The following is a 16190-nucleotide window of genomic DNA, read 5'->3' as shown; positions in this document are numbered from 1 at the left end:
TTCCTGAAAGCTGTTGCAAAGCAAACTGAATCCGTCTCGATTGTATCAAACTGACTGAATGCAACTTTCAGGTCTCAGCAACTCAAAGCCAACTGTTTTATCCATTGTGACCTAAAACAATAAAACGGCTCCATTTCCTACCAACAACGCAAACCACTTCAACGAAAGACTTCTTTCTTTTCTTTTTTCTTTTCTGGTGACCACCACAGTGTATTGGGTGCTATTAAAATGTGCTATCGCCAAAAAAAAAAAAAAAGGAAACTCAGAAGGGGCTAAGTGCAATGGGCTGAGGAGCACATTAAGGAAATCCGTATTTACATGGCAGGAAATGGATCGAGTCGAAATCCGCAGCCTTTTTCCTGACGTTCAAAAGAATTCATACTGATCAAGGACATCAGTGTGGACTGCATTTCTGAGACTCTCCCTATTCAAGAAATACAGACACTCTTGTAATGGCCTTGACCAAAAACACAAACCTACGCATCTTATATGCAGAAATCTGCTTCCCTGTTTTGCTCTTGGTCTTAGGTTTGGGTAGAGTAACTACATTTTAAACATTTCAAACTGAAACATCAAAAAATAAGAGTTCAGCTTTATATATTAACATATATCATCTGATGAATGAATAATGAAGGTGTAATCACACTTTCAACTTCAGCACGTTGATATGAAAACAGTCTTTTAGAGTCATCGTTTGTGTACGGATCAAAGTGAGGTAACAACAACCACAATATACTTATATTAGTTACTAGTTTTACACCAGGGGTGGGCAACTCCAGGCCAGTGTCCTGCAGGTTTTAGATGTGTCCTTGATCCAACACAGCTGATTCAAATGGCTAAATGACCTCCTCAACATGGCTGTATTCCAATTCAGGGTCTGCAGCCTTAAAGGCAGCATTTTAAGGCCGATTACGTCACAGCGACGCGACGAAGGCTGTCCCAATTCGAAGGCTGCTCGAAATGCGTCCCTCAAATGCGTCCTTCATTTCCCTGAATTTTAAGGACGTGGCGGTGTAGACTTCGTGGCCCAACATATCCCAGAATGCATAGCGCGGCGGTGGGTGTGGATAATTTTGCTGAAAAAAAACGGCGGATGAGGGGCGCCCGAAGAGTAAACTTTAAGTAAGTACTGAATATTATGTCACTTATTTATGTGCAAATGTTTAATAACGAAGAACATTACAACATTACTGTTGGCCACATGTCGGCAAAGTTATGTGGCATTAGTGACGTTTGTACTAACTTGGTTTTAAAGCCTTTACTTTAAAATATGCGCCGTTCAATAGCTGAGCTTAATCTTACAGAGAATGATCAAAGCTCATGTAGAAACAAACAAACAAATGAACAAAAGATTTTCTCCTTCATTTCTGTCAAACAAAGCTGTATGAAATGTTTCCAGCTGTTAGTATCATGGTTGCTAGGCAACCTGGGCAGCGCAACGGAGGCTACACCGTCCCATTTCACAAGCCTCGCACTTCCGGCCTTAGCGGTCTTTGAGTACGCGGCCCTTGAGGATCGTTGAGGCTGCGTACTTTAAGGCTGCAGACTCTGAATTGGGATACAGCCCATGTCTTGAAGTTCTCCAGAGGCTTAGTAATGAACTAATCGTTTGATTCAGGTGTGTTGACCCAAGGTGATATCTAAAACCTGCAGTGCACCGGCCCTCGAGGCCTGGAGTTGGACACCTCTGTTTTACACAATAATAATGTGCATATCATTATATGCCTTATATGTTCTTATAAAACAGCATTTTCTTGGACTGGATACCTCATCTGGGCTGGATGCCTGGTAGACTCTGCAAGTGTCTTCGTAGTGCTGCTCGGCCTCGGCCTGGTCCGTCACGCCGTTGGACTCGTACACGGGTGTTACGTTGTGCACCAGGGCGATGGCCTTCACAGCCTCGTGAACTCTACTGCTGATGGTTTTTCGAACCTTAGTGGCTGCTGGAGCCCTGGAGGCTGGAAGGTCATGGGTGGGCTGAAGAGAATTAGAGAAGGTACTGTTAGTGCAAGAAGAACAAAGAATATAAACGTTTTAACGGACTTCTTTTATGTGAGTCTTTCACTGTTGCCAGCTGTCAAGAGAGGGGAAGTATTCTAGCCAACAGAGGTAATTATCAGTACTGTCAACTTAAAAAAAAAAGATCAAAAAACCATGGGCCACTAGTGACTGAGAGTTTGTGAGGAAGCTGCATTAACACTTGAAATGTTTCACAGACTGAAGAACTAGCTTCTTCATTTCAACAGTTTCCATTATCGCTATGTTAGCAGCCTGTAAACATAACCAGATGTGTAGACTAAATATGAACTATTTGCTTCTGCGTTGTGAATTTGCTATTTTTAGAAGGCTGCATGTTCTCAGGGTTAATGATGGTGTCATTAAAGGAGTCCGGTCAGTGCTTCGCTTGTGGGCTAATCCTGTTTCCTGCTCTACTAACCTCTGGTGTCAAGAGGGATAAAGAATGTCATTTGAGGTCAGGAAGCATTCAGCTGAACAATAATCACAAACTGATACATTTTCTAAAAAAGAGCTTTTTAAATTTGAATCTCCTCTTCTGAATACTGGGACACAGTTTGCTCAATTTAGTAATTTTTCTTCTTAAGATAACACCTTTCACCTGCGTGTAGGCACTGAACACATGGCTCTGTACTTCATCCATTGAGTCCATCCCATATGCCACAGTTCCAAGATGGAGCCGTCTGAACACCATTTCATTTTGGGTAAGAGTTCCTGTTGAAAGTCACATTACAGACATTTAAACAGTAAAAGTTATCACGCTTGACAGCACAAATTATGACCCTATTGTAAAGATTCAATTATCTAACTAACAAACAACAATCAGTCACCTGTAACAGCCACATATGGTGACCAGAAAAATGCCAGAAGCATTTGACACTACACACAACCTCTGTATCCTCACACTTACTTTAAAAGCATTTCTGCCAGTATATCAAAAAGACTTCAGGGGACTTCCACATACATTAGTGTGACCTGCAGACCCCACTGGCCTTATCGCTCTCTGGATGTGGAAATGGCCGATCATTTTATTAGGCATGAGGGCTGTAAATCTGACAAGTAACACCTCCTGCCTGTGGAAGTTCACTGCTGGAGGTGTTATGCTCTAAAGGTGTGTATAGATGAGAGACTTTGATTTTTTATGATTTAAAGGTCCTGTAAGTAGCTGGTCTCAGGGAGCAAGAAACCCACCGCATAGCAACGCCGCAGGGTAGGAAACAGCTAAACTCTGTCTTACAGAATACCTCCTAGGAAAATCCTCACCACTTTATCCTCTCGTGTTACTCCTCAACTAGCTCAACAAAAAACGGTATGCTAGGTTACCCGTTTTGTCAGTCAGCAGGTAGGAGATCCGTCCGAGCTGTTCAGGTATGGTGCTTGCCCTCACCACTGTCCCAGGGATCTTTGAGTCTTTCTTAATCATCCAACTGAAAACCATCTTTCCCATATCCAGATTTACGCGCAAACTGCATCAGATAAAACAAGGAAGCACGCAATTTTTCATTCCTCACATGTAAATATAACACAGTACTGCAGATGCCATTAAGAAACAGCGTTAAGTCGGACCTGATGGGCACAATGTGGGAGAAGAGCAGCAGGAAGCGAAAGATTTGCAGGTACCAACGGCCGGCGAAGTGCTGGAGGGCCACCATGACCAGTGACACCACAACCAGGGCTCCAAACAGGATTTTAGTCAAACAGTTCACCTCTAGGTCAAACAAACCAACCTATAAGAGAAGCAAACATAAAGCATCTACTTACTGTAAATATAAAAGATCAGAGTACTGACAAAATGTAAATAAGTGAAGCAACAAATTAATTTATCTGAATAATTAAGTTAAATCCAATCACACATAAACTGTATAAAAAAAAAACACATACTAGGAAAAACACCTTCATGCAATTAAATGATCAGACTTCTGTCTTCCAGCTCTGGCTTACACTACTGTACCTTGTGCCTAGGGTTGGAGGTGTTCATGACACTGCGCAGCTCCTTGCCTGTGTAAATCACGACCCCCACCACTGTGCCTGGAGTAAGTGAGGCAGAGACAAAAAAAAAACGGCCTCAGGGCAATATAGTAAAGGTACAACATAAAACACAGCATGTCAGGAAGATGTTTTCCAGACTTATAATCTTGACATGAATAGATTTTTCCAAATGAAGAATGACATTTTGAATGGAGGACGCAGATTTCTAATTGCTTAATGAACAACACATGCTTGTGCCGGTTAAAGTGGATTCACTCTCCCACAGACGAAGCACACTTTCTTTACAATTATAGTTAGCGGTGCCTTTGCGTTTTTAGAAAGGGCTACCTCATTGGGCTTTTTTCCCAGAGTGTAGATTTGATTAGATACACCATCAAATCAACAGCTATGAAGGATCAGTGCTTTAGTGAACACGCAGGTCCTGGTTACTTGGATATTAACAGCTTTATAGATGCACCACCAGTCAGATATTTACCAGAGGCAATAACAGTGCTCGCCCACAGGGTGTTTTCAATGCTGAGGCTTTCATTAACTGGTGGGTCTCCATCTTCCTGTAACAGTTGATACAACAGACATGCAGAATGATTACTAAGGACAGAAACCAGCTTGTCCCTGCTTCTCCTAATTGAGCCACAGATAACCTATTAAACGGTTTTATCATTCAATGTTTTAGTAGTCAGCTGAGACTGAAGAAGTCACTTGGATGAGTGACGAAACATTTCTCCCACAAAACGCTACGTCAGATGAACAGAATCAACTTTTGGAGATTTACTTACCTGGATGATTGAGCATGCATCAAGACATTCAATGTTTTAGAATATATAACACAGCAAGCGCTAGGAAGCTAAATTTGGACTCTTTTACTTGTTGGGGTGTGCTATATGTTAAGGGTTTTGCAGGATTTCAACTTTTATCGATGTAGCTGGGTGATTGTTGCGGTGGGGTCCTCAAACACTTTAAGGAAACTCATTTTTAAGTCTGATCTAATATCTATTCAACCATTTATCAAATTCAGGGTTGCTGAAACTGGAGCCTAATCCAGCTATCACTGGGCGACAGGCGAGGTACAATCTGGAGAGGTCACTATTGTATCACGGCTCCTGATCTAAAATAAGACATTCAACAACTTAAAAGTGTCACTTTCGCAGTTTTTATAGATGAAACCAATAAATTGTGTTCTATAAGACAACAATTGAGAGCACAAATACACTTCAATGAGCATCTTTCATTCTGCATGCTTTACCTTCTGTTGAGGGGTATTTAACAACACGGATATCACTGTACTCAGTTCAGACTGTGTGCTGCAAAGTCGAGCACGGTTTCTGTTACAGCTCGAGCATAAAAGTGACAAAGACTCAGATGTTGGAGATGAGATTAACATGTCTGAAGGGAGATTAGGGTTCAGCGTAACAATGCAACCACTTACCCTGGTAAAGGTTCCGATAAAGTTGTGGATATCAATGTTTGGCTCTTCTGCATACACGTATGATCTGATTTGGAGAAGGTCCTGTGAGAGATTAGACAACATGAATTAAAATTACCCGAAGAAGAAAAGAAAAGGCTTTACAAGACCTACATGGTGCAGAACATTGTACATGCAACAATTATTAATGAATTTAATGTTTAGATTGCATACTTAACTTAGCATGTAGTGGCTAAATAAAAGACTTGTTTCTCTCAGTTCAAATTACTCTTGTATTTATTAGTTTTTATAAAAAAGAGAAAGAGAAACAACAACAGGGCAAACATTCAGTTTCCAGTCGAATCGTTACTGCCAGCCTCCGTCTACAGTTTACAACTCACGCCAGCAGTTGGTAGTCTCTGCGTGCAGGCCACTGGGAGGCGTAGTTTCCAGTCCGTCTCTCCATCCAGCTGGTCAGTCCGCAGGAAACAGGAGCCTGGAAAAGAGAGGACAAGAGCTGCTACTGACGCCATATGAAAACAGTCACCTCTAGGGGGCAACAACAGAAAGGTTTTTATTTCAAAGAAGGAAACTCATAAGCTCCATTATTGATCACTTCACTGCCTACAACAGATTATCAACCATACTGAAGGCTAGACTGCGAGTTCATCATATTCTCATCTTTTCTAATAAACATCCATTTTTTTAAGTTAATGTTATGTGTGAATTTATTTTAACATGGGGTCACAGATGAACACTGACTACTGGGAACAGGACGGAGCAGTTTATTGCTGTTGGGATAGAAGTGGAAGCGTCTACCAGAGCCCTTCCCCCCCACTGGCCAGCATGAGTCATCCTGCCCAAAACTCTAAATCCTATCCTAGGCCCTTCATAATTGACCTAATGGCCTCCACATGGAATGGGAGATAACCGAGCACTATTTCCAGTAAAACAAAGTTGATGTTTTTCTTCCCCCAACAGGAAGACGCAACAACAACAAGCATGTAGCGTTTCTTTCTTAGTCACATTTGGATTTCTAGGCTATAAATAAAACAGCAGCAGCCTGTGCATTTCAATTTAAACCGCCTTAGTCAATGTTTGGTGTCATCTCTCACAAATGATACACTAATCCATATTTGATTATTCAGATGAGGGATCTTCCCCTCTTGTCTTCTTTTTGTTCTTTGCATTAGATTTTTTTTTTTTGTGTCCCTTGATTTTCCTTTTCATTATCTTCTCATTTGAAAGACAAAATTAGTCAGAGACGAAGATGAAAATCAAACAATGTTTTGTCTATGTGGCCGTGGCAACTCGCCACCATAACTTTGAGTGATAACTTAGTAGTGGTCGCGGTTCCGATTTATACAATGTAGGACTTCCTGTCGCAGCTCAGGGCTAATCCCTGCACCTCAGCGCCTTTTTAAACAACTCATTTCCCCAGCCGGCCTGTTGTGGATATATGGATGAATGACCGGCAGATGTTTACCATTTCTTTCAGAGGTCCTTAGAAAGATCATGTCAGCAGGAACACGCTGGTTCTACAAAGAAAGGCAGAAAGAAAAAAAATGGCGTGAACCTTACATCCTGATTCTATACTTTCCTTCTACCTCCTTATGCTCTTGTGACTTTTTTTCACTTCATGTGCCACATTACCAACAGTCAGTCAGTCAAAATATTAAGCCCCTCAGCAAATCATTCTGTCATGGCCCTAAAAGGACCCAAGCCAGCTTTTACACTCAGCCTGACCCGGCCATTTCACTCAAGATATTACACATTAAATTCACTTGACCGCTTTGGCAAAATCTAACTGTTTAGATGAGTTCACGTGATTAATAGCAGTTTAACAAAGCAAGGCGCATGGCTTTTCAAAGTGAGACTTATTTGAAAACTTTTGCCATCACCTCCACCGATGACTTTGTGAATTGTAACCCAGATGACTCGGAATCACTCGGTCATATTAGCAAAATGTGTAGGACAACATGTGTGACCTTTCCCTCAACTGCACTTAATGAGTGATTCAGAGAGAAGCCCTCCGCTGGAAACTGAAGACAGAACACGCTTCTCACATTTCATGTACAAAGACCTCAGGGACTCCAGTCTGTCCGCGAGGCGAGCAACACAGCAGATCCAAAACTCACACAGATATCGAACTAGAAACCATAAATGAAATCTCGAGATAAAACTAAAGCGCTTAATTGAATTTGTATTTCAGATCTAATTAAAAGGCATTTCATGTTCACGTATGCGACGCGTGCATCGAGTCTGACAGGCCGACACTCGGCATTGATCACAAGATTACAAAATCTTTACTAACTCTTTTCACCTCAGTCACCAGCGGAGCACAGAAGATTAACAACCCCCTCATTACTAGCTGTCATATAAACGGTAACTTGACAGGTCTAAAAAGCAAAACTATTCACAGATGTGGATGAAAAAAAAACTTCAACAAACCTTTTCCACAATTATTAGATCACCGACTTGAATGCCGCTGCTTTTAACCTTCACGGTGCCTGAAATACAGAAGAAAACATAAAGTTAAGTGTTTGGCAAGTTTGAATGTTGATTAAAGTCTCACATACACGTAGCTATTTGAAATTTTTATGCGAGTCGTGTAGTTAAGAACTTAAATGGAATCTAGACCACCCAACATTTAGATTTTTGTCTTAAAAGTTTCCCTAATTATAAGCTAGTGAGAGAATGTGGTATTTTTTCAGCAAATATGTCTTCACAAAACCCAGACCTCTGGGCGAATTGCATGGCTCACTAGTCACCTGAGTGAATCTGGGAAAGTAAGTCTCCATGAAGATTTGAAAGAATGCTGGGGGAGTTGAGCCTTTTCTTTCATTCCACTTGGAATGAACGGCAAAATTGTTTGGAAGAGATCACTGACCCTTGAACTCTGCCGTGACCTCTGAGCTTTGCATATGTAAGACATTAAAGCACATTAATATCGCTATGCATTCGGGTTCATGGAACTTTACTCTACAAATGCATTTTACATTTTACACACAAACACAAAAAAGACTTATTCGGTAACACTTCACACCACAGCTTTTAGCAGAAAAGCATTAAGTGATGAAAGGTTCTAGATGGTTTTGACTGATCATGTGGCAATATCTCATGCACGTGTATTCATAAGCATACAATTTAAAGGAACTTAGACAAAACAACTGCAACCAGTACACCGAGTTCTGACACCATAAAGTTTCTATAAACCACAAAATATGCAGAGGGGCTGCTACCATGGAGGCAACCAGTCATTGTGTTTATGGGTAAAACAAGCTGCCACATCAAAGAGGCAAAGTGATGGAAACCACAAGAGGTCCCATGCTTTTTATTGCTGGTAGCACTTTATACCAAGGCCTCTTATGTACACTTTTACATCTCTGCTTTGAATTACCCACCATTTCCCCCAGCCCCAATAAGTTTTAACAGGACCAACCTCCTACAGTTAATAGACATGTTTGCTAAGAAAACAAAAATGCAACACAGAAATCGACGCAGGTAAAACCTGCAGATGTTCCTTAAGCTTTCCGCTCTTACCTCTTGTTGAAAGCTTGCTGTAAATCTGAGAGTTCACTTCTTTGTCTCGAAGGTAGCACCTAATTTCTTCAATTGCCTCTCGCATGATGGTAATGATCAAAACAAGACCCTGGAGAGTGACAAGTCACGGTGAAAAAGTAACTAATAAAGTTTATGTGAGTGCTGCAACCGTGGAAGTGAGAAGAAACATCTAAACCTTAATTTTCAGCAAAAGTACATTTTAAAAAAGCATTGAAGAGGAACACAAATAATGGAAAATGAAGCTGATTGACCTTAATGATTAACAGTAAGTGAAATGCCACATACCAGAGGGACCCAGTAGGTGTAGAGAGCACCTAAGCGTAACTCCTCGACAAATTGAGAGCAGGCCAAAAGCAAAAAGTACAAGTTGAAGAAGTACTTGAACTGATTGAACAGCACCTGAGAACAAAAAGGCAAAGGATCAAGAGTGAAATATTCACAGTTTCGCAAAGCAACGTGCATATGGAGGCTGTTGTTGAATATACACGATTTTCAGTTTCTGGCTTTCCCACAAAGAATAATAACCAGGACTGTGATGAACAGAATTCCAAGTATTATTTTAAGTAGGGTTTAGGAGCTCCATGGTGTACTACACATTTGCCTAGCAAGCAAAAAAATCCCTAGTTGGATCCCAGGGGGAGGCACAAATCCCCCGGGGGCTGCGTTTGGAAGGGCATCTAGTGTAAAAATCTGCTAAAATGCTGCTCAGATATGAGGACCTCTTGTGAATAAGGGAGTAGATAAAAGCAGCTTTCATATTAAATAGGGTTTAATTTACCCAAAAATAACACGTGCTGCCATTTCCCAGAAAAAAAAACAAAACAGGAAAATGCTCACTCACTGCCTCAACCATACATCATCACCCATGTCACAACCTTCCCCCTCAAAAGTCTGTGTTTTTGTTTCGTTTTGTGCAACAAGTATAATATGTCATTTAAAACAAATCAGTTTTCGCTGCAGTTCCTCTAATGACCACTTGAGGCTGGCTACAAAAGCGAGTCAATTCCCATCTTAAGAATTACATTACAAAGTACGTTTATAAGCTTGAACAAAAACTGGTTATGGTCTCAACCAGTAGCTTTTCCTCCATAACAAATGTGTGCTGCATGAATTCTTTAATAACACATCCATATTGGATGCTGCTAAGTCTTAAAATCCCAGCTGTGGAGTCTTTGATTGTCAAGTGTGCCCACACAAGCAGCTATAGCTGATTGCTGTCTCCTCAGCCTCATCTCAGTTAATTCACTGAGCAGAACCTCTCTTCTACTTTTAACAGGATTTTCTGGCAAATGAGCTGCTTTGTCATACAGCTCATCCAGTAAGTTTGTGATTCAGCTTTGTTGAGAGATATCCTTGTATTTTATCGGTCTTCTACTTTTATAAATCATCAGGTATCTGCATCAGTACTTTTTACTCATCCAGTTTACAAATGCAGCACTTAGCACTCCACCCTCTCATGCAAACATGATGATTTTTAGCCTTCGAAAACGACAATGGGCGCATCCAAAACACTAAAAATAAGGCCTCAATTAAGTGACGTCACGGATGCTGGATTCATCTTTCACTATTACTGACATGCAGCACCCAGCAAGACATTGTTCTCTCTAACGGAAATGCTCTCTTGGTTGAGATGACGATGCAATCGGAGTATACCAGGGCATAGGAAGACCACTAGCTGTGAGTTTGCTGGCCTATTATCTTCAGTAGTCTTCCTTTGCCATAAATTGGGACAGTCAGATATCACCTGGATCTTTTCCACATAGCTGGCAGGTTAAAAAGCATTGAATGTCTGAATAAAAATAGCAGTTTAACTGGCAATATTGTTAACACGCTAAATTAATAAAGAATAAAAATGATCTGACACTGCAATCGTATCCTTTTGAGTGAATTAAAAATCAAAGTTAAAAGATGTTAATCTAGAACTAAAAACACCACAATTAACTGCAACAATGTCCACATTTACACACAATATTCGACAAAACCAACCACAGACGTAGCATTGCAGCAAATCTGGCAGCATCTATAGGTGTATAATTTCACAGCTCATATAAGCATCTCACGCACCCTTACTAAAGAAGTACACTTTTCAGTTAGGCGGACAAATCTTTTCATGAACCAACAGATATGGAGCAATGTGCAAACACATATGGCTACTTTTCATCTGCCAGCGTCGGTCTAAAATTCAACACACACACTACAGCTTTGCTCAGTTTCATTACCATCAGCGTGTGAGATTACTACCAGCAAAACTTTTCCTCCAAGAGGAAAGAAAGCACACGAGCAACAAATATGTTTTAAATATGATCTAGAGAAAAGAAGTTCTTCACATGAACCAAAGTAAATAAAAAGCATCTTGATTTGCAATGCAAAAAGGCTTTGCTCTTGTCTTTTGCTTTACAAACAAATCTGAGCTACTTTCAACGTCTGACTCCATAAGCAAAAATAAGATCTTAAGACAACTGAATGCCTGGAAAACAAATGCATATGTAAATGTAAATCAAAGGCACATAGCTCGGTAACTGCCTTCCATGCAATATCCAACCAAAGCCACATCTGTCACGCAATATCAAGAAAGTGCGTGTATAAGACCTGGTGCTGCACAGGTGCTGGTCAGCTGGAAGCTGAAACTATGATGCATCTCTCATTCATTAGAATATGCAACATTGTACTGTTTAAAAATGGCAAATTATCTCTTTATACTACTTAGATGCAATCGGAATAAAGTAAATAATATTGAATTCACAAAACAATCCCGTCCTGCATATCAGGGCTAAGACAGCACAAACAGTGCATCTCTCATATCCTCACATGTATCATCTAATGTTTTGGGTTAGGTTTAGTGTAAGCATAAAGACAGACTACACTACTCTTATAGGAAACTAAAGAACTAAAAAAAGCACTTGTCATTCATAAGGATCTGATCTTATCTGGAGATGCATCACTGGGTCACTTTCTTAATAGTCAGCTGTTTTTATAAAACAAACACTTCACTATTTTCTGCTTTTTTTTATTGCTTAGTCCTGTAAAAGTGACTTTTGGCTGATTAACAAAACATGACATTAAATACTCACAGTTGGTTATGGTGGATGACCCCAGATCACAGCCTACTCTATTTAGTGTTTTTATTAGTACTGTCATTTTTCAACCAATGCTAAAAATAACTACTAGCTGCAGGCCAAACTAAGCCAAACCTGATACTCTGAAGCAGGATAATTTGAAATGAGCATCAGTGCCTTGCATACTTACATTACAAGCAACCAACAGGGAGGACTTAAAATATATCAATTAAGACAGACATATCCTATGATGCTCTGACAATGTGCCGATCAAACAGACAGTGAATCATGACCAGGAGGAAAGAGCTGGATGACGGCTTCAGGGGGTTAAACAAAGGGCAGGTGAAGCGGTGACCTTTGACTGGCACTAACCCCAGGCAGGAAGGTGAAGAAGTTGTACTTCTGGTTGTTAATGACATTCCTGGGGTACCTCTGCTCCCTTTTTTCTGGGTGGCCGAGCCACACGGTGCGGGGACGGAAGTCACCCATGCCACAGCATCTCGACCACGGGCAGCACCTGAGAGGAGGAGGAGATGGAAGACACAAGTAACACTTCACATTTAATTCCAGTGTTTGATTCTGCAGTAAGGACGCAAAGACAAAGACTATTATGTGATGAAAAGACAATTAATATTTGGGAAGTATTTGAATTCACTCTCCACACCCTGAGAGAGCTGCGTTGAGGTAACCCTAATGAATTTCCTCTCACATCTTCTTGTTAATGTGTTGCTTATTGTAGCCAAATCCCACAGCGCACACTGCACTGAGCTACAGACCCATGACCAAAGGTGTCTGGAAAGATCATGCCGTGAAAAATAAATATTAACTTTATCTTGGAAAAGCTGGTCACTCCCTTCAGACTAAGAAAACAAAGCATTTCGTAAAATCCAACGAACAGCTCAGTGGCTTTGCGATTAATAATTGAACCTAACTGTAAACAACATATTTGACTTTTATGGCAGATGACTCAAGTCTTAGATGCCAACAATATCCTGTCTGCCAGGCCTGACAAATTAAAAGAAAAACATCATAGCACCGTAGCAATAATTCAACAACCCTGCAGTGATGATATTTACGTCACTTAGACCCCCTCATACTTGCAGACATAGAAAGAATGAACATGGAAAGCATAACACAGGCCATTAATCTGACTTTGGTGCAATGGCAATTCAAACCCACCCATCCAGACAATTTAAACTGTATTTGTTATGCAATACTGTGTTTCCTAATTAACTGTTTAGAGTAGTATCAGGCATATATAATGAGCAGTCATTATGCTAACCTGTGAAAAGTAGCTAAAACACCCAAGCTGACATATTCAAAATGTTCTCCCTTATGTTACATGTACGTGTTATCAAAATACAGGTTAGTACTGTATATCAACTGATTATTTTTCTAATGCTTTTTAGTCTTTCTGTAGAATTCTATATTTACATCAACCGTTAGAGTGGCTGTTTATTCACTAATAAATGGGACACCTAAATGTGGACTGTTATCAGCAATGAGATGACCTTTCCTGATGTCGGCTGCCATGTTTATCTGTTGTGCTGGATGAACTATGTGCCGGAACAAAGTTCAAAGATAGCGTGATGAAGAGATGAAAGACTTATATTAATTATTTTTTCTCATATTATTTTTTAACCTTTTTTCACAAATGGGGGAAACAAACAATTCGCCCATCCTGAATTTTTAATACAAATTAAATGTGTAAGTGCTTTATACAGAGCTGTGTCTCAGGAGGTCGAGACCCACTCGACCTCCTGAGAGTTTGTTGATATAGTTTGTTGATATCTTTAATTTAAAAAATTACTAAGGAGCTTTACAAAGAAAGTCATGCTCCACCTTTGCTTAAATGCTCTAGATTATTTAGTTAATGGAAAACAACAAAATCTCTTTATGTAACATAATCTCAAAAACACAGAGCTCATAAACAACGAGAAGCAGATAGGTATAATGTTTTGGGCATCCACTGGAATGTGTGTGAATGTTAGACAGAAAGCATGTACTTCTAATTCTCAATCATTTTACTTTATTACACCAAATCCAACTTATACGTGTTTCTTTGATATCATTAAAGACTTATGCAAGGTCCTCAAATGTCTTATTCAAGTGTGCTATACAAATAAACCCTCACCTTGGCATGCCTCACTCTGTAGGAGGCAAAGAAAGTGCACTGGCTGCACTAATGGTCACTATATATCACACTGCCAGCTAGAAATCATACACCCATCATCCTTGTATATACGCAGGCCTTTATTTCTGCAACATCATAGCTCGTTCGAGGATCTTGAGTCTTTATAACGGGAGGTGACATCACCATGGCAGCCTGATCAGTGTGCTGGAAGCATTTCAGCACTGTGTCTCTCCACTTTGTCCATCATTATTTCTTAGGCCTGCCCCCTTTTGTGGTGGTCAAATAACACTACAGAGGATCACTTCGTCCGTATGTAAAAATTAGGGGCAGAATGTATTTAAATCAGGGCAGACAGCCCGAGCTTAATGTCAGGCGAGCAAATATTGACAATGGGCGTTAAATGCACTTGCTACTGCAACCCCGGAACAAGGATGTGCCCAGCTAACATTAGCCGTTTCAAAGCTACAATGAATAGCTACATCATATTTATTAGTACATCTACGGGCTGCTCGTCCTTATGTTTCCCTCCGTACTGTTATATTTTACCCAGAAAGCTGCTTAGCTGGTTTCTGAGACAATGTCGACGCGCTCCTGTAAACACTTTTAACCGCCACAGTGACAGCAGGAGATGCGACGAGCGAAGCACGTAAACAAATGGCTTCACAGTGATAATACCGAGCTGTATAACGCCCTTACCCATTTCTGTGTTTACTGTCGTGTCTCTTCGGTCGCCTCACGGGTTGTAGAGGGATATTGTCGGTCATTCCTGCAGCCCCTTGTCGCGGGTGGAAGCTGGAAGGAGTCCGCTTGGCTGTGGAGCTGCTGGGCGGAGGCTTCCCTGAGTGACAGCAGGGAAGCAGTGCTGGGACAGTGCTACACCAAGCAAACCAATCTCCCACTGGAGTACTATACCACACTCATGTCATTAATAATTACTTATTGTATTTTTTTTTTTTTTTTCAAATAAGGTGTTTTAGTTTTAATAGTATAGTAGTAGTAATAGTATTTTTTTTTTCAATGGGGTGGCACAGGAAAGACCAAAAACGAACGAGACACAGTGAGGAGTACAGGAAATCCAGGACACATTACATCAGAAATAAATACAGTAAAAAAAAAATTTTTTTTTAAAGAAAATCGAGAGACAAAAAAAATTTAGCAAACAGTTATCAAGTGAAATTTGGCACTAAAAAATTAAAATAGCTGAATTAAGTGTCATAGATTTTATTTGACATTAAAATAGACAAGCTGTTGGATTTCATACAGTATTTCTGGACTGTCTTGACTGAGGGGTCTTCTCTTTTTAATCAAAAATTATTGGCTTTATTATTAACTCTTCCAACCCCTTGTTTTTTTCCTTTTTCATTATTTCTGTCATTTTTCTGACATTGTTGATAGGACCATCTCAAGGACTGCTGCTCTGATACTCAGCTGTGCAATATCTTTTACTTGATAAATGTTTATGTTAAATAAAATGTTATCATTTTAATTTCAATGCTACCTGATGACCGCAAAGCCTGCAGCAAAGCAGCCTTTGTGTTTGTGCAGTTTTTATATTATTCGCTAGCACTATTCTTATTCAGCATGGTTCTTAAGACTGGAAAGGAGTGGTATTGATTTATTTTTCACTAATTTTAGCATCTTTCCAAAATACCCACAAACAATCTGAGTAGAAAGTGATGTGATCTAATAGACTGTAATGTGATTAACACATATCGCTCAATCCATCCATCCATCTATGGCAGAAGGCTCCCTTTCCCTGAGCCTGGTTCTAAGAGGTTTCTTCCTGTCAAACGCGTTTCTCTGTATTATTGTAGGGTCTTTACCTTACAATAAAAACCACCTCGAGGCATCTGTTGTTGTGATTTGGCATTATGTAAATAAAACTGAATCGAACCCATCCATCCTTCCCTCCAGGCGTCCAATATTAAAACACACCCCAGTGTAATGCAGTCAAATGGGCCAGTCATCAGCCTATTGGGGCATTTTTGAGCACATTAGAAGAGATCTCATAAGACTGCGAAAGTGCTTA

At 40.2% G+C, this 16190-nt stretch overlaps 1 protein-coding gene across 1 annotated transcript in view; it reads right to left on the bottom strand.

The window, feature by feature from the left end:
* The window catches only part of atp9a (ATPase phospholipid transporting 9A), a 35971-nt gene extending 20932 nt beyond the window's left edge, over positions 1-15039 (bottom strand). Inside the window, exons 1-14 of the mRNA XM_087833757.1 lie at positions 14858-15039; positions 12400-12544; positions 9257-9370; positions 8951-9059; positions 7859-7917; positions 6894-6945; positions 5809-5903; positions 5432-5512; positions 4481-4556; positions 3968-4044; positions 3583-3743; positions 3340-3482; positions 2618-2730; positions 1768-1977 (exon numbers count right to left, since the gene is read on the bottom strand). Coding sequence (XP_087689883.1) covers positions 1768-1977; positions 2618-2730; positions 3340-3482; positions 3583-3743; positions 3968-4044; positions 4481-4556; positions 5432-5512; positions 5809-5903; positions 6894-6945; positions 7859-7917; positions 8951-9059; positions 9257-9370; positions 12400-12544; positions 14858-14925 — 1503 coding nt within the window. The 5' untranslated portion in view covers positions 14926-15039. The remainder of the gene's footprint in view (positions 1-1767; positions 1978-2617; positions 2731-3339; positions 3483-3582; positions 3744-3967; positions 4045-4480; positions 4557-5431; positions 5513-5808; positions 5904-6893; positions 6946-7858; positions 7918-8950; positions 9060-9256; positions 9371-12399; positions 12545-14857) is intronic.
* Between the last annotated feature and the right edge of the window lie 1151 nt (positions 15040-16190).

This window comes from Neolamprologus brichardi, chromosome 20 (genome assembly GCF_056152115.1).
Source record: "Neolamprologus brichardi isolate AB-2024 chromosome 20, ASM5615211v1, whole genome shotgun sequence".
Classification (NCBI taxonomy): Eukaryota; Metazoa; Chordata; class Actinopteri; order Cichliformes; family Cichlidae; genus Neolamprologus; species Neolamprologus brichardi.
The sequence above is the reverse complement of the archived record's forward strand: the minus strand, read 5'-3'. Positions and strand labels throughout refer to the sequence as shown.